This window comes from Medicago truncatula, chromosome 7 (genome assembly GCF_003473485.1).
Source record: "Medicago truncatula cultivar Jemalong A17 chromosome 7, MtrunA17r5.0-ANR, whole genome shotgun sequence".
Lineage (NCBI taxonomy): Eukaryota > Viridiplantae > Streptophyta > Magnoliopsida > Fabales > Fabaceae > Medicago > Medicago truncatula.
The window spans coordinates 50,680,920-50,699,769 of NC_053048.1; the positions used below are offsets into that span (position 1 = coordinate 50,680,920).

The 18,850-nt window shown below is 32.5% G+C and overlaps 2 protein-coding genes across 3 annotated transcripts; both read left to right on the forward strand.

Moving 5' to 3' along the window:
- Positions 1–1,783: 1,783 nt before the first annotated feature.
- On the forward strand, positions 1,784–4,714 carry LOC25499542 (amino acid transporter ANT1). The gene is made up of 3 exons (XM_013594826.2): positions 1,784–2,193; positions 2,820–3,467; positions 4,212–4,714. The coding sequence occupies exons 1-3, from the start codon at positions 2,002–2,004 to the stop codon at positions 4,593–4,595; spliced, it is 1,224 nt and encodes a 407-aa protein (XP_013450280.1). The 5' UTR covers positions 1,784–2,001; the 3' UTR covers positions 4,596–4,714.
- A 3,171-nt stretch (positions 4,715–7,885) lies between these two features.
- Positions 7,886–13,569, forward strand: LOC25499543 (probable glutamate carboxypeptidase AMP1). 2 transcript variants are annotated; one of them, XM_013594827.3, is made up of 10 exons: positions 7,889–8,977; positions 9,867–10,109; positions 10,632–10,784; positions 10,928–10,996; positions 11,264–11,351; positions 11,617–11,700; positions 11,841–11,929; positions 12,387–12,500; positions 12,609–12,743; positions 13,076–13,569. In XM_013594827.3, the coding sequence occupies exons 1-10, from the start codon at positions 8,054–8,056 to the stop codon at positions 13,253–13,255; spliced, it is 2,079 nt and encodes a 692-aa protein (XP_013450281.1). In that variant the 5' UTR covers positions 7,889–8,053; the 3' UTR covers positions 13,256–13,569. The 2 variants fall into 2 exon arrangements, with proteins under 2 accessions (XP_024626089.1, XP_013450281.1); XM_024770321.2 differs by lacking the exon at positions 13,076–13,569 and having other exon boundaries at positions 7,886–8,977; positions 12,387–12,532; positions 12,609–12,745.
- The last annotated feature ends 5,281 nt before the right edge of the window (positions 13,570–18,850 follow it).

Sequence of the window (18,850 nt, forward strand, 5' to 3'; positions counted from 1 at the left end):
TTCATTAAAAAAATAAATAAATCATGAAGTTATTTTATTATATTAAAATATACTTCTCTAAATAAATATCTATATTGTAAAATATATTTTTAGATAAGCATCTCTGCAGTAAAATATGATTCATTAGATATCTATAAATATATTCTTTCATAGAAGTATAAAATACAAGTTTGTCAAAAATCCCTAAAAAAAAAAAGTTTGTCAAAAATAAAAAGTACATTAACTTCCATTTTTAAAAAATCAAAACATTACATTTGGTCAAAAAATTGTACCAAAAAAAATTAAAATATTTGGTTAAAAAGAAAGACATTAAGTGTGTGTTTAGTTCAGCTTTGGATATAATTGATTCTGAGATAATTGATTTTGATAAAATTGATTATGACATAATTAATTTATGTTTGGATACAATAATGCAGAATTGTTTAAACAAACTGAATATTATTTGGATAGTTTTTATCAAAATTGCTTTTGAATGTATAATTACTAAAATGGACATAGCTAAATTCAAGTAAATGTACATAGTTGAGTGTATATGTAGATCGATACTAAATGTATTTATATTATTTAAAACATAATAAATATGATCATTAATCTAATTTCTTTTACAAAATATTTGTACATAAATTTTATATTTTTTGATAAATATATTTAAGTTAATAATACTAGAGTTAGTTGTCAAAAATGATAAAAATATAGCATAAAAGAAAGGTAAACGAAAAAAGACAGTAAATCTGAATAGGGACACTGCAAAGGAAAATCCAAAACTTGATAACTCGTGACCATAAACATTTTTGGGGGCTAATTTGGTTCGTTAAATTTTCTGATTAAATTTGGTTCATCAAATTAATTACAAAGCAAAAAGAAGGAGAATTATAAAAGGCAATAAAGGAAAATAATAGGTTGTAATAATCAAAATATAAAATTTAATGTAGAATTGATTCTAGGAAAGTCAAAGGTTAGAAATTGTAGCTTTAAGAAAAATTGCTTTTGGAGGATAGAATGAATTCTGAAAAGCTAAAACAAACAACATTGAAAATTCAATTTTCACTTTTGAGGTTTATAGAAGTAATTCTTGTTGTTGAAAAGCCAAAACAAACATATACTAAAGCTTTGATTGGGAGTTTGGAGGGGAGGGGAGGGCTTTGGGGGGTTGAAAATATATAGAAAAATGGACAAAAAATTCAATTTTTTTGAAAGAACATTTTTTTAGAGAATGATAAACTACTACTTATGATTAATATATTTTTAATTTTAAGAATATTATAACAACATAGATTGAATTTGAAAAATTCATATAAACCCTCCCCAATATAATTTTTGAGTTTCTCCAAATGAGGTAGATTTTTTATTATAAGTAAAAAATGAACTCTCCTCTCAATATTTTTTATTTCTTCCACTTACTCATCTCTTTTTTCGAAAATCCTCCCCTCCCCGCCCTTCCAAACTCCGAAACTAATCCTAAAGAAACCAACTTAACTGAGTTGACGATGACGTAATATATGAACTGGAATTTGGAAAACACCAACTTACTAATGACAGATTTAGAATTTCTAGCTTACATACTTGACAAAAAAAGAGAAAAAAAAGATAAGGCAATTAGTCTCTTCTTGCTGTAATGACTAATGATGATTCCGGTTTTGGAAAAAAATCGTCGTTTTCTGGTAACTAATTAACGCGTTGAATTTGGGTGGTTGTTTACCGTACAGGAAATAAGCGCTGGCGCTGGATCATCCACATGCATTCACCTTCATAACTCTCCGTCTTCATTCTCTTCACGGTAATTTCTCAAATCATTTTCACACTAATCATTCAATTTTTTTCTTTACGCATAATCATTTCCTTTTGGTTACAAATCCATTCATTTTCAACTTTCTCAAATCGGAAACACACGTGCTTCTGAATCTATAACATGGCGATGAACCCTAATTTTACTTAAATTCCCAATTTTTCATAAATTTGGATACCCCAATTGCGTGTTAGTATCAATATTTCGACAAAAAAATGGATCACGAAACCCCTTTGTTATCTTCCAAAAGAGCTTCAAAGCTTCAAACTTTAGGGAATATCATCGTTACTGTAGTTGGAACTGGTGTTTTGGGTTTACCCTTTGCTTTTCGGATCGCCGGTTGGGTTGCTGGTTCGCTTGGTGTTGCTATCGTTGGCATTTCTACCTATTATTGCATGCTTCTACTTGTGGGTCATCTTTGCTTTTTCTCTCTATTTTGCTTTTGAAAATTTTAATTTTTATGCATAATCTTTTTCTGCTGATTAAAAAAATGAACATAGAATTTGATTCACTTAGGTTTGAATCTATTGGCTATAGCTCAGATAGCTTTGGAATCTTTGTGCTTTCACTGACAATTAAGAACTTTGTACCTCAGAAACAAATCTGATTTTTTTTAATTGTTTTGAGAAAGAGATCATAACTAATAATTGTTTTATTCCACTACTTTAACAATGTTATAATTCTATCTAATTTATGTCCTTTTTATTTTTTGCTACTATTCTTTTTTATTGGGGTATGTTTTGTTTACTTCACTGACTTGGTCCAACTTATATTAGATTATTCCATTACTAAAAGGAACCAATTTAAAGTAATAATATTTAATTTTGCAGTTCCTGCTATTATTATGCGTGATGCATTTATTGATCTTGGCCGTCGATTGCAAAACAATAGTCAACGTGTAATGTAAGTCGACCGATGTGAAATCGATGGATGAGATCAATTAATGCATGTAACACTGTGTTTCATTATATGCAGGGAATTCGGTTCCTGAGTTGTCATTGCATGGTTTGATTTTTATATTACATTGATACAGGTTTGGTGCAGAGATAAGTTGGCATCAGAAGAACCATTAGTGGAATCAAGATCGTATGGAGACCTGGGTTATAGATGCTATGGAATATTGGGTCGGTATCTGACAGAATTTATAATTGTGGTAGCACAATGTGCAGGAGCTATTGCGTATTTGGTATTTATTGGGCAAAACCTTGATTCTGTTTTCCAAAAATATGGACCCTCACTTGCCTCCTACATATTTATGCTAGTACCAGTTGAAATTGGGATGTCATGGATAGGCAGCTTATCAGCTTTAGCACCATTTAGCATTTTTGCTGATGTGTGCAATGTCCTAGCTATGGGAATTGTAGTGAAGGAAGATGTACAAGTGGCCTTAGAGGATGGGTTTTCGTTTAGAGAAAGGACGGCAATCACGTCAAACATTGGGGGGTTGCCATTTGCAGCAGGCATGGCTGTTTTTTGTTTTGAGGGGTTTGGAATGACACTTGCCCTAGAGAATTCTATGAAGGATAAAGCTAAATTCCCAAAATTGCTGGCTCAGACTTTTAGCGGGATAACACTCGTATACATTCTTTTTGGGTTATGTGGTTACATGGCTTTTGGTGAAGAAACTAGAGACATTGTGACCCTTAATCTCCCTAGGAGCTGGTCATCTCTTTCCGTACAGGTAATGACATTCATATTTTGAGATGCCATGTATATTTTTTCTTTCACATTATTGCTTTGATCATTCTCTAAATACAAAGCAATTATCAGTTACATAGAATAGAATTGACAATGACATTGCATTCTTGAATCTGATTGAACCTCTTCTCATGCTGTTTGTTCAATCCATGTTATTTGAGTATACTGCTGGTACCTACCTAGTGCTTGAAGCTGATGATGGTATTTGGTTGCTATAACTATATGGTCTTCACTTTTGGGTTGTATGTGTCAATTGGTGTCCTGTCAGTTAATCTGTTTTACATGAAATCATTCTTCCTAAATTCTGTCCACCGAGTGTCTGTTTGTCTATGCGGTCACATCTTGGACACAAAAACTTGCAGTGGCGTTGAGTCCAACATGCTTACAAGCACGTTCTATACATAAACTAACACATTCTAACTCTAAGTGTAGCATATTTAGTTGCGTATGTCTTCCTTTGGATAGCACATATTATGTGCATTGCAAATTTATCCTTAGACATGTCTACGACAAACCAATCATGTGCATTGGAAATTTGTCCTTAGACATGTCTACAACAAACAACTTTACATATTAACATCTCCAATTTTAGGGATTACAGTTATAAAGTGCATGAGAAAGCTTCCATTGCTAGGAGTTCATAATATTTCGTTGTTTTTCTTCAAAATTTCGTTATATTTCCTATTGGTCAATGTTTAACTTCTAGCATTTTATATGATGATGACAGGTAGGATTGTGCCTGGGGCTTATGTTCACATTCCCAATCATGTTACACCCAATTAATGAGATTGTAGAAGGAAAACTCAAAATCATACGCAGAAACAATAATGATTCAATAAGACTAGGAAAAATTACAGTATACATCAGTCGTGCTATTGTGGTGGTTGTGCTGGCTGTCATAGCTTCATTTGTGCCAGAATTTGGTGTATTTGCCTCATTTGTGGGGAGTACCTTGTGTGCAATGCTTTCTTTTGTTTTGCCAGCCACATTTCACCTAAAATTATTTGGCTCTTCTCTATGCCTCTGGCAAAAGGTCCTTGATTATATTGTGTTAATCAGTGGATTATTTTTTGCTGTTTATGGAACTTACAACACAATTGTTGGAATTTGATGCATATATTGTAGAGATACATTTATTTACTCCTGTTTAAGCTTTTATACAACTCAAACAGTGATTTTATGTATCATAAATAAGTGTCAGTTAATGAAAGTGGCTTATTTTATAATTCAGAATGCTTAAGCAAGTTCTGTTCCTATTTACATTTTTTAAAAGATCATCAGAGAATTTACCTTCAAATTTATATGCACCATTTTTTTTTCTTCATAATTACATCTGACCACCACAACTTTGACAAAAACTATACTTTGAAACTTCAACAAAATCATGGTACCACTGTGATTTCGCCGTCACACGAAGTTGAGATTGAAAATTGTATGATGGAAGTACTTACTGTAGCAAATCCAAGTCTCATTTACTATTTAACTTCTTTAGGCTGTGAAACTTGCTTTACAGGACCAAGATGATTTGGTCTGACACAGTAATCGCCGCCAGATTGCTTTTATCATGTGTGGGACATCACATCAATACTAAACTTGGACACACCCGTAAAGCATGTCCCTTGCAATGATCCTAACTGAATCGGTGAATCTTTATCTACTAAAGTTGTCCTCACATAACGCCATGGAGTCCTTTTCTTCAACTGTTTCATTATTATTGTTGTATAGTAGTACATGTTCATCAATCTTTGTAATTCAGTAATTCTGCTATCCACTCCATTCGTGGATAAGATAGTACTCCTTACCCAATATGAGAACACGTAGCAAATGAAAATTATCTTCATTATAAGCTGAAAAAAACATAGAACCCCACGCGGAAAGTTGTGTTTGGATTTGGAGAATCCTAAAGGAACTATGTGGTCTCTACTAAGTTCCAAATTGCATACGGCCAAAACTACTTACAATCCTACAATTGATGCGTGGATATAATCGATAATCTTTTGACAATATTTTAAAATGGCCCATGTCTTTGTCAAAAAAAATAAAATTAACTAAGTCTCTCGTCGCATGACAAAATGTTAGAGGTCAAAATTGAACTTTTTTCTTTGATAAAACTGCAGACTATTTTAAAATATTAATAGAGTCAGACTAATTTGAAAGTGGCTTACAAAGACTTGGTTCAAATTGGTGGTTTACTCATTGATGTATATGTGACTGTTCCATTAAGAAATTTAAATGGATTGATCTTAATCGGATACCCTTAAATGTACCGACCATGTTTTGCATCCAATTCATTCAGATCCCAAGTTGTCTTGCAAAAATGAAAAAACACATTATAATGATTGCATATTTATGGTTAAGCATTGCATGATGATTTAGTACTATCATATTTTTGTGGGGGAGACATAATGGATGCTCTCAAGAGCTAATGGTTTTCCCACTCATAAAGGCGTAGACATCCACTCTACTTTTGGCATGGTTCCATCTGTGAAAGAGAAAGAAAACATTGATTCTCATTCTTTATCATACCAGACAAACATAAATTTTAAATTTATGATGATAAGAAAAAAGAATTGAGAAAAGAAAAAGCCAAAATAAGTTTTCACGTCGGTTACCTTTTTTTGTTGATTTATAGCCACAACACAAAAGTTGTGGGTTATTCTTAGTATCTTTAAAAGATTTGCGATTGATAAGCAACAAGATTTTCATGTGAGTAGTGACATGAGTTGATGATATCTTGGATTGTTCTGGCGACTCAATCATCAAACCTCCTCCACCGTGCATGAGATTGGATGAATGAGATCAAGTATGAACAATCCAAGATGCACTGATTACTATTCATCCCATATGGCCGGCCATACAATACTCGTAAAAAATCAATATTTTTATCTTTAACATATTAATTATTTTTTTATCTTTATATTATAATAAATTAAAATAAAAATAATAAAATATACTACTGTTTTATAATGTAAGTTTTCCAAATGGAGAGAAGAGGTATGCAGTCCTATAAAATATTGAAGGGTTTTGTTAACGAGTATTCTTTAAAGATTTTAAATGAAGAAATAATTTTATAAAAAAATCAAAGATTTTGATTTTCGATGCACTGATTACATATGTTTTTATGATAAATTACCATTTAAAGACCTTCACCAATGCCCTGGGCAACATTTCCCAATAGTTAAAACAGCTAAGTTTTTGTCTTAACATAAAGTAAAAAATGAGTAAAATTGCCAATTATCCTCTGAAATTGTAAGTTTCGTCAATTACCCACCTGAAATTAACAAAACTTCAATTATCCCCCTAAAATTTCACAACGTTAACCAATTTACCCTCTCTGTCAAATTTTTCTGTTAGTGAACATGACATTTTGCAAATACCCCTGAAGTTTTGCACTTATGTGCAAAATGCCCCCCAAACTTAAAAATTTATATTATTTTTTTCTTAAAAACAAACAATTAATAGTTAAATATTAAAACTAACTACTATTAATTTTGAAATTTGGGAAAACTACATGCATATATACATCAAAATAAACTTTAAAATGGGGGAAATGTGTATTTTTTAAAGTGACAATAATGAGATGATTTGTGGATTAATTTCAAAGGTAAAGAAATATATGTCTAAGTGTTTGACATTTTTCAATAAGTGTTCCTCTATACATACCGATCACATATTTCATTTGCTAATGATTTGTGTTTTTTTTTTACATAAATATTATTTAATATGCTATATATGATATGTCAGTCTGATAATATTGTGGTGTGAGCTAGATTGTATACGATGAATGATTGTCCCTGCCTGAAACACAATCAAGAAGTTAGAATGAAGTTTTCTATAAAGTGTGTAAACAAGAACAAATCATATGAAAATATTAGGGGGTTGTGTAGTTTAAATAGTTTGAGCAAATTGTTGAAGGAGTTGGAGGAGTTAAAAGACTAAGATGGTGAAGGAGAAAATATAAATTTAAAACTGATTATTAATTTGTCTATAAACCCCTAAAAATAATAATTTGTCTATTAGAAATAACCATTATTGTCACTTTAAAAATACACATTTTTCCCTTCTTTTGATGTATATATGCATGTAGTTTTTCCAAACTCCAAAATTAATAGTTAGCTTTAATATTTAATCGTTAATTGTTTGTCTTTAAGAAAAAAATAATATAAATTTTTAAGTTTGGGTGGCATTTTGCACATAAGTGCAAAACTTCAGGGGAGTATTTGCAAAACGTCGTATTCACTAACAGAAAAATTTGACACGAAAGGGGTAAATTGATTAACGTTGTGAAATTTCAGAAGGTAATTAAAGTTTTGTTAATTTCAAAGGGGTAATCGAATCGATGAAACTTACAATTTTGAGGGTAATTGCCAAAAGAAAATGCTTCATCTTTTCTTTCCTACTCATAACGCACAACAACAACAACAACAAGCATCACTCTCCTCCAAGCTAATAAAAAGATCATTAAGTTAATTAACTTCACCATTGAAAACAAAAAACGCATCACTCTCTTCATCTTCTTGTTCCTCTTCTCCTCCCTCCTCCTGCAACTACCCAAAAACACAAGACAAAATGACAACAAAACCCAACAATCTCTTAACAACAAAACCATCACCTTTAACAACAATGGTAGTATTCTTAATCCTATGCATTCTTGGTTTCTACGCCTTCCATTTCCCACACACACCCCCACATTCAAACAACACCTCCACCTTCCAAAACCTCTTCCTCTCATCTTCTTCCAACTCCACCATCTCCTCCTACCTCCGCACCCTCACCATGCACCCTCACCTCGCCGGAACTAAACCCAACTCCGACACCGCTAACTTTGTTCTCAACCACTTCATTTCCTTAAACCTTAAAACCCACACAACATCTTACAACGTTCTTCTCTCTTATCCATTACACTCTTCACTCTCCATGCACTTTAACGATGGTTCATCTTCCAACCTTGGATTAACCGAACCGGGTTCATCTGGTTCAGACATGGTTCATGCCTACCATGCTTATTCACCATCCGGTTCAGTTTATGCTAAGGCGGTGTTTGTGAACTACGGAAGAGATAGAGACTACCGTGCAGTTGGCGTAAGCATTAAGGGATGTATAGTGATAGTAAGAAAAGGTGGTGGTTTAGGGAGGAACACGGTGGTTGAAAAGGCTGAGGAAAACGGTGCTGTAGCGGTTCTAGTTTATAATGATGAGAATGACACGTGGCGTAATGGGTTTGAGAGAGGTCACGTGATGAAAGGTGTAGGGGACCCACTTAGTCCTGGTTGGGGTAGTGTTGAAGGTAGTGAGAAGTTGAGTTTGGATGATAATGAAGTTTTGAAAAGGTTCCCTAAAATTCCATCTATGCCACTCTCTGCTCATGTTGCTGATGCTGTTTTGTCTTCACTTGGTGTTACTCCACTTCCCTTAGAATGGAGGACTACCCTCAGAGCTAAGGGTATTAACCATGTTGGTCCTGGTCCCACTATGCTCAATTTTACCTACTTGGTTAGTACTTTGTACCCATTTCACCAACCTTTTGTTGCTATGTTATGTCATATTATGCTTTTATTCTTTTGTCAATTCAACCTTGACTTGACTTACTACCTCTTTGGGTTGAATTATCAATTTTTTTTTTTTTTTTTTACAAGCGTTTGGGTTGACATAAGTTGTTTTCAACTTACTTTGATAAGCTCTTTAGGATAGCTTATTCAGACATATTATAATTTTTACGAAATTTGTTTGACTTTATATTATCTTTTGCTATAGAAGAAATTGCTTATACATAAGCACTAATGTGATAAATGATCAATTAAGTTGTTTATCCAAATAGAGCTCTAATAAGTGTCTTTTACTTTTTTACTAGTACATTTTATGTATGGTTAAATTTGAAGACGTATTTAAAATAATTGAAGGAAAAAGTTGAAATAGGGGTGGAATGGTACTAGGTTTCATTTTTTGGATTGTGCAAAATTGGATGGATAAAATGGAATTGAAGTGTGAAATATTTCACTATGGGATGAATTAATATTCAATCATAAAAAATATTTTACTAGTTTCTGGGCAGCTGAAGAAAATATGACTGGAGGTTTCTTCATGTTGATGACAGAAACAACAAATCAAAACAATTGTGCAGCCTCGTTTCCTAAGATTTTCATCCGTTGGCATCTTATTATGCACTAACCTCCAGAATTTAAATGACCTCGAAGGAGGAACAAAATTATTCCAAACCAGTTTGCGCCAAGTCAAAGAGAGCTGGTTGTTATTGTTGGTAGATAGCAATAGAAATGAATTGTGGTGTTAAAAAAGAGGAACAAAACAGTTAAGCTTAATCTTGTAATAGTGTTTTTGCATGTAATTTTAATCATGTTTTCTATTTCTTTTTCCTGTTTTTCAGGGTGAAAAGAAAATGGCCACCATTCAAAATGTTTTTGCTGTCATAAAAGGATCAGAAGAACCTGATCGCCATGTTCTTCTTGGGAACCATAGAGATGCATGGACTTATGGTGCTGTTGATCCAAGCAGTGGGACAGCTGCCCTACTTGACATTGCTCGTCGATACTCTATTCTACTGCATTCAGGGTGGAAGCCAAGGAGGACAATCGTTCTCTGCAGTTGGGATGCCGAGGAATTTGGCATGGTAGGCAGTATTTCCTTTTTAACAACATTTTTCATTAATTTGTCTTCTCCAATAAGGTGGTTTTAAGTGTAACCCACATTTTCTTTGAAAATCCAATCACTGGGTTTGTTTTTTTCCACATGGGTCCATCATCATATCTAACGCCAAATTTGAGCTTCAGTTGCCTAGAATCACCTAGGTTTGATGCGAGTGGTGGAGAGTAACACATGGTCTGGTGCGATAGATGGCTTCTGTTCTAGTGAATCTCTTGAGAAGCAAACAACATTTGTAACTGGCTCAAACCTTTTGTTTATGTTGGCACATTGGAATACAACAAACATTGATTATGGTGGCACTACAACTCGTGACACTGACGTAAAATATTAGAATACGACAAACATTTAATGTGGCGGCGCTACAACTCACTTCTGTTTTCTTCAATCGCCAAATATAATAATTATTCAATTAAATGTGTTTGCTTTATTTCCCTTATGGTGTCATTTCCTGAAATATTCTCTCAATCAATCTTATCTGTTTATGAAGATAGGATCAACTGAATGGGTTGAACAAAACCTTATCAATCTGGGTTCCAAAGCTGTAGCATACCTTAATGTGGACTGTGCTGTTCAAGGCCCTGGTTTCTTTGTTGGCTCAACTCCTCAGCTAGACAGTCTTATTCTGGAGATCACGAAAAAGGTATTTAAGTAACTATCATTGATAAATTCGTAAACAAACGTACATACAAATATTTCTATATGTGCACACACATGTATTCACATTTGCTTGCTCTTGGTAATTTAGTAATTCTAAACACGACACCACTTTTAATTTAATTTCAGGTCAAGGATCCTGATTCTAAGGGTGTATCAGTATACGCGTCATGGGCTGCTGCCAATGGAGGCAATAATGTAACACATTTGCTACTACTTTTCAAGTATTTGTTTGCATTTATTAATATGCATTTCTGCCACATTTGTTTTTGACATTATTATTGTTGGGACGTTTCGTAGAAACCACGAACCCTCGATTCAGTTGTGTTGTTTTTATAGTACATATATGACGATATCAGACATGTCTATGATAAAGACACTTAAATGTTATTAAAAGTGAGTTCAGACTTCAATTTTGTTATCATACTCTCATCACTTAGCAGTTTTAGTTTTGTTGGATTACAGATTCAAAGGCTTGGTAGAGTTGATTCCGATTTTGCTCCTTTTGTGCAACATGCCGGTGTTCCATCCATTGATATTTATTATGGAAAAGGTACATACTTCATCAATATGAACTAGAGGATTCTGTTTGATTTATTGAAAATTGAGCCTCAATGCGAGTAGAATGATTGGAAAAAACCAATCCTATGAATCAAATCATCTAGGAACCATATATATTATAATGATCACTCCTCAGACTCTTTGAGCATGTCTTGTGTTTTTTAATACAAAATTAAATGTTTGCAGCACAATATATGCCACAATCTATCAGAATAAATATAACATGTGATACAATAATCTCTTTCCTTTCTCCCCAGATTTTCCTGTCTATCACACTGCTTTCGATTCCTATAACTGGATGGCAGAGTATGCAGATCCATTCTTCCAGCGTCATGTTGCTGGTAAGATTTCTCGAGTAACATCTTATTGTGCTTTTAAAATGGTTTTCTTTTTATTGTGCTTTTAAAATGGTTTTCTTTCGATAAACTTTTAATCCGTGCAGAAATTATAAGATTTATTTTTGTGTTCTTTGTTGTATCAGTTACTGGAATTTGGGGCCTTCTAGCCCTTCGCCTGGCCGATGATTCCATTCTTCCTTTCAATTACCTATCATACGCAAATGAGTTACGGGTATAGGCATTTATATGCACCTCTTATTTAATTAACTTTTTTCTAGTTACTGTCTCCCTAATAAATTTGTATTTACATCAATTCCATGACATTATCGATACTGATTTGTATTTAGCGTTGCTATTTAATAGTGAAAAACGGAAGTCTAGTATAAGACATGCGTTCATATTCATATATTAATTTTACAGCAATGGCATACATAGCGAAGAAACCTTCGCGAAAATACATAAAGCTGATGTGTTGTATCTGTAAAAAAAGAGAACACTTTAACTCCCGATTTTACTGGAAAAGTTGTTTCTGTAAAAAAAGCGAACTCTTCAACTCCTAATTTTGATGGAAAACATGGTCAGTCATTGTTTGACGGGCCAATCAAACAGTTCACGACAGTTTCATGAAGCAGCTTCTCGCAATATTTATCATTTCCCTTAATTTTATATTCTTCCCCTGCTTTGGACAGTTGTATCGGGACAAATTGAGTAACATGTTAGACCATAAAATGTCTCTGCATCCGTTGACAACATCAATCCAAGAATTTGCGTGTGCTGCCAAAGAAGTTGATGATGAATTAAAGGTTAAGTAAAGAAAAAATAACCCGCAGCGCGTGTAAGAATACCTTCTAAAATTCTATGATGTCCCTATCTACCCATATACTTATACTTGTCTTTGTTTTGAACCGCAGGAACTTAAATTGGTAGAAACTTCAGGTCAATTTGTGGATATGAAAAGACGAGCTATGAATGACAGATTAATGCTTGCTGAAAAAGGCTTCCTAGATGGAGATGGACTTAAGGGAAAGCAGTGGTTCAAGCATCTTGTGAGTTTTGTTTATTTACTTATTTGTACACTGGAAAACTCTTTACCTGTTTAAAGTTACTATCTTCAAAGTTAGAAACATTCTGCAAAATGTGAATTATATTGTGCAAGAGTATAGTTCATTATTTGTTGCATCTTCCAAACTTGATATATGAGATTCTTAATATGCTAGTTTTCTGTTGGAAACAAAACTCAGGCTACAATTTTCCAAACCGTCAATTTGTTTTCTATCTTTTTCATTAAGTAATTTGTCTCCTTTGTATGCTTGCTACTAAATACTAATTACTAATCCATTATTATGCTTAAACTGAGTTTTATAATCCTGTTTAATAGGTTTTTGGGCCTCCCAACGACGCAGAGAAATTGGATTTTTTTCCTGGTATTGCGGATTCTATGACTAGGTCAACTGGCACAAGTGAAAGAGAAAGGCTAGCAGAAATTCAACGTGAGATCTGGAGGGTTACAAGAGCCATTCAAAGAGCTACTTTTGCATTGAGAGGAGAATTTACCTAAACACTAAAATATAAAAACTGATCAAGAGTAGATGGAAGTGACTGTGTTTGCTTTACTTGTAAATATCAGTGTCTTTTTATCCCCACAACAAGAGTTGTGGTCAGCCATTTTGATGTGCTTAACTGTACATTAAGTAAAGAGGAGTGCTATATCCCGCGAAGGTTTGTCTCAAGAGGGATTCACGATTACCAAATCAACCAATTAAAATTTTGTATCAGCCAGAAAACACACTCATGAATAGCATTACAGTTGTGTCTAACATGCCAATTTACCATTTCCCTCGAGTAAAACAAAAGGGAAACCCATTGTTTCAGCAGTTTTTGCCCTGTTAGATTGTGTAATGCCAATTTCAAGCTGCTTAATGATGATAAATATAATTTTACATTTTAACATTCATTTTTAATCCAAAGAAAATTTCAATATACTTACATATATAATATGAAAAAACAACCAAGACAACTTTGTTTTCCATAATCTCAGTTTAATAAAACCAACAATAGGTAACATCAAAAGTTTATAATTGTGAACCTAACAAAATCCGGTTCACAACCACAAGAGTATTTTACCGGCCTTACAAAAATGTGTCCAAAATCATGCTAGCATGACAAAACTTTAAGCAACTTAATTCTGATATGATAGCAAGGAGGACTTGCACCACGCCAGAGGACCTAATTAAAAAAATAAACATCAAAAGTAATACTAATAGTAATGTAACTGTGAAGAATAACCATGTTGCTGATACATGGGATCATAATGAGGGGCATACATAGGATCGTAATTATTGTACTGATAATAAGGCATTGGTGGAGGAGGAGGAGGAGGAGGAGGAGGGTAGTATCCTCCTTGATACTGTGGATAAGCAGAAGAAGACATAGGCATATCCATATTTGTATTTGCATAATTGTTGCCTTCCATACTATTAATCCAGCAAAGCTCCACTTTCTTTCCATGTTTACCAGCCATCTTTATAATTTTCTTTGAATCCACCTTGCCTGAAATATATATCATTCCTTCCTTTGTATCGAAGTTGTAGCTTAAACCTATTATCAACATAAAACATATATTTCAATATTTTATTGAAAAAAAAAAACAATAGTTGATTAAATATATAAAAGGATCAAATACATTTTTCATCTAAAAAAAAGGTTTTAAAAGTAACATGTTTCCATCTCCTGATTTTTGTTGTTTCTTTTGAAAAGAAAGTCGTTTGTAGTTTTTGAAAATCCATTTTAGCACTTTGTTGATATCTGCTTAGGAAACGATATGAAAATAAGGGCCACAGACAATTTATACCAAAATGCTTAGAAAACACAAGAAATATTTTAGCAACAATAATATTTGGTCTCCCCAAATTTTTATACATCCATTCAACACTTCATTATATCTCTCTTTGAACCAACCGCATACAACATATTCTAAAAATATTAGATTTTTTATAGGACAAAAAATAGGGATGTAAATGGAGCGGGAGCAAAAGTACTTTCTCACTCATTGCAACTCATATTGTCCCAGGGCCGGTCCAAGGTGATGCCAAGTGAGCAGCTTCCTTGGACCTCAAAATTTTTTAGCCCTCAAATTTATTATTTTAAACTAATTAGTAGTGTAATTTTTTTTTGGAGAAGTAATGTTATATTATTGTAAATCAATTTATGACTCATAGTATATATTTACTAGTTAATTTTGCTACTACTTCATTTATTAATTCCAAGTTTCATTTTTGGTGGGAATAATTTTTCAACGGACTTTACCTACATTACGACTGAACTTTGGGTTAATATGATCCCTTTTCCTCTTGAAATCGAAGGGTCAACAACAACAACAACTAAGTGAAGGGATCAATGTTTACTAGGATCCCTTTTCCTCATGAAACCGAAGGGTCAACAACAACAATTAAGTGAAGGGATCAATGTTTACTAGGATCCCTTTTTCTCTTGAAATTGAAGGGTCAACAACAACTAAGTGAATGGATTAATGTTTACTAGGATCCATTTTCCTCTTGAAACCGAAGGGTCAACAACAACAACAACTAATTAAGTGAAGGGATCAATGTTTAAATTAAATCCTTCTTGTAAATGTATTAATGTTTACTCTGTCTTGTTTAATATTGTAAAAATTAATTAGGGTTAAAAATACCTATGATTTTATTTTTAGTTTTTAAGTACATGATGAATCATAATTTTGAAGTACAAAAATTTGATGAAGGGATCAAAACTAAGAGGGATGTATTGGATCATGATTCTAAGGGATTTTAAAAGATTTTTTTTATCATGAAAAAGTCTTGTGGTATTCAATCAAGACTCTTTCCAATTTTAAAAAAAATCTTGTGTCTTAATCACTTAAAAAAAGTCCAGTGGTATTCAAAATCATTCAAATTTCGAAGGATTGTTTAATAAATCAGATTTTGATGGATTTTGTGGGATTTTCTAGTGAAATTTTAGCATGAAAAAGTCTCCCTCTCTCTCTCTCTCCCGTAAAAAATAAATAAAAAGTCTTTATTGAATTTTGTGAAAGAGAGTGTGTTATGATCATTTTTTTCAATTATTTCTTAAAATTCATAGAATCTGTTGAAATCCATAAAATCATTTCAAATCCTTTAAAATCCTAAATAGGTCTTTTAAAATCATCAAAATCCTGCAAGTCTTTTAAAATACTAAAGATTTTTTTAAACAAAAATTATCCATTAAAATCCTAATCCAATCTAGTGATTTGTACATGATATGAGGCCAATTGTAATTACAACAAAAAATAATTAAATTTCCATTACTTTTAATTAATTACTTGGTAAATATTTTTTTTAACCATAAATAGTACAATACACTGTTAAAACATTATTTTAATCATACATCATACATAATAGAAAATTTCTATTGTGTGAAATGACAAATAAATCTAACATATAAATAAACATTTATTTTTTGGGGACGGGTTCTTGGGGGCTTTCTCCCCAATCAGAGCAGCCTCCGCAATGATCTCCATTCAATTAGGGATGCAAATTGTTATTCCTAACAGAAGAAAATTAATCTAAAATAAAATATAGATAAAGAAGATGCATAAGAAATACCGTTGATTTTCTTAAGTATCTTCGTCATAGTCTCGGACCATCCTTTGCTATTAGTATCAACTTTTAAAGCACAAGTCTGTCATGAAGGAAAAAGAAAAAAAAACGGTGAATATGGAATAAAATGGACTACATATTCAAAGAAAATGAAAAAATGAATGTAAATAGTATAAAGTATAGAGTATAGGTGCTAACCATGTTAGATTTCACTCCTTCTTTTTTATGATGAGAAAACATTATGAGGTTGTGATTTTTAAAGAAAGCAATGAGTTGAAACTTAACAAATGAAAAAGTGAGAAGAGAACGATAGACACAAAGTAGGGTTACATATGACAGGGTTTTATAGAATAAAATATCGTTTTTTTTTTGTTTGAAGGGTTTTAATTTCTATTTTTACCGACTGAAAGTTTTCATTTTTTTTCATGGATATAAATAAAAAAAGTCAATTTTATTTCGTTAAAAGAAAATCATTTTCATTAAATTATGAGTTTTTTTAGGGATACCTGACGCCACTTATAGAAGACTGTGATTTGCAAATTATATGAGTCGGTTGGTTAAAAAAAAATAGTTCCTTCGACTTCAAGTTATAGCAAATCTTCCTTAAAAAAAAATTATAGCAAATCTATATTATTAGTGTTGTTATTCTTTTAATAGAAAGCAATCAAATTAAGTCGGATTGAGGTATTGAACATCAATCAAATTAATTTCCTTTTAATTGGATGAAATTAAGTCGGAATTTTTTGTTTAAAGGCACTCTATGAATATCCGATGAATTTTGTTGGTAGTGGCCGGGTTTGAACCCTAGACCTTGCATATTTTATGCATTGTCCCAATCAACTGAGTTAAACTCACGATGACAATATCCGATAAATTTGGTATTAGTCGGTTTATATTAAAAAAAATGAAACCTTGGATACAAAGTACCTTCCGCATGAAAAAAACTAATATTTTTCTTACCCTAATTGGTAAAGAAGTATTAAATTACGTCCCCTAAAAAAAAATTTAAATTACGCATTAATTACAAATCTGCCTCTGCTAAATGCTAATGTTGCCCTCTGGTAGAATTGATCTTTCTATTTTAAAATCCATCAATTTTGGTTTCTAGTTCAAATTTCTTAACCAATAAAAATGGTGAGTTGACACGTTTTAATTGGCGTAACATAAAATATTTAATGACGTAAAATCATCCAAATTGTTGCAATTTTAAAGATGTATTCTTCCATACCACAAGTCACGACATTTAAAATATGACACAACGTCTTTTTATAATTCAGAAATACCTGGGGTGAAATGTCAAAATAAAATTGAAAACTGACGTTGTATATGATCACCTTGGCGAGATTATAAGCTAGCTACCATATTATCCTCTATTCATAAAACTCGACATAAATTTTTTCACAAAATGATGATAAAATACAACAAGATCTACTTAAAATAGAGCTTACCTTGTTCTATCATTGCGTAACAAGTTTAAAAGTCAACGACACTCTTGAAAATTCAAAGTGACGAGTTTCCGAGATCAACACCATATTAAATAATGTTTCCCAAATGAAATAATTTTGAAGCTGAATTTATTATATTGCATCTAAGGTAGATATAAAGTTTCAAGCGAGTCTCTGGACCTTAATTAAACGTAGAGGGTGTCAACATCCTCATATGGAGGGTTCTCCTTTTTAAGATAGTAATGTTTCAAAGTTGTAGAAACTATGATGCTGAAATACACGACATTGTTTATCGTGTAATATGCACGAATAAGTTTAAAACTATGATTAACTATTATTTTATTTTATTTTTAATTTGGATTCAATAGAAAATGACAAATTTTGCTTGTGCTGTAAATTAATCATAAAAACATCTCATTCGGTGGTCTAAATATGTGTCTTACCTCATCATTGCTTTGGTACCATTGTTTTATGATATATACTACTGCTTTTGTATATAATTTAATATTGGAAGTGGGTTATGTATGCCAGTTATTACTACAGTATACTATTGCGTCAATAACCAAAAAGAAATCCATTAATAGTACAAATTGGGTGTTGTTCAATATGTCGTGCGACTTTCGTGTGCTGAGTTTATCGTGCTGTGTAGCAGCACTCTTCCAACATTGTGCATGTCATCATCCCACTTAGAGGGTATTTGTTTTCGTGGACCTTCAACTTATTAGTTCAACGTGGAGGCTACAACTTCCTCTATTTGTATTTGCATCTAGTTTGTCGTGCTGTGTAGCAGCACTCTTCCAACATTGTGCATGTCATCATCCCACTTAGAGGGTATTTGTTTTCGTGGACCTTCAACTTATTAGTTCAACGTGGAGGCTACAACTTCCTCTATTTGTATTTGCATCTAGTTTGTCATTTTTGTTCAATACCTTTAGGAGGGTTTTCTTATAATAATCTATCCCATCTCCAAGATTTTTTTTTACGTGTTTGAAAACATAGTTGATTTTGACTTGATCCCTTCTTTGTGGAGAACTTTATGTAAACTACTCGTTTTTATGATAGTTTGACGTTTGGACGATTTCTTAAGTGATCTCT

Coding starts and splice junctions, on each gene's coding strand:
- LOC25499542 (XM_013594826.2), top strand. CDS start 2,002: ATGGATCACGAAACCCCTTTGTTATCTTCCAAAAGAGCTTCAAAGCTT. Junction 2,194..2,819: donor ATTATTGCATGCTTCTACTT/GTGGGTCATCTT, acceptor ACATTGATACAG/GTTTGGTGCAGAGATAAGTT. Junction 3,468..4,211: donor GGTCATCTCTTTCCGTACAG/GTAATGACATTC, acceptor TGATGATGACAG/GTAGGATTGTGCCTGGGGCT.
- LOC25499543 (XM_013594827.3), top strand. CDS start 8,054: ATGACAACAAAACCCAACAATCTCTTAACAACAAAACCATCACCTTTA. Junction 10,997..11,263: donor CTGCCAATGGAGGCAATAAT/GTAACACATTTG, acceptor GTTGGATTACAG/ATTCAAAGGCTTGGTAGAGT. Junction 11,352..11,616: donor TGATATTTATTATGGAAAAG/GTACATACTTCA, acceptor CTTTCTCCCCAG/ATTTTCCTGTCTATCACACT.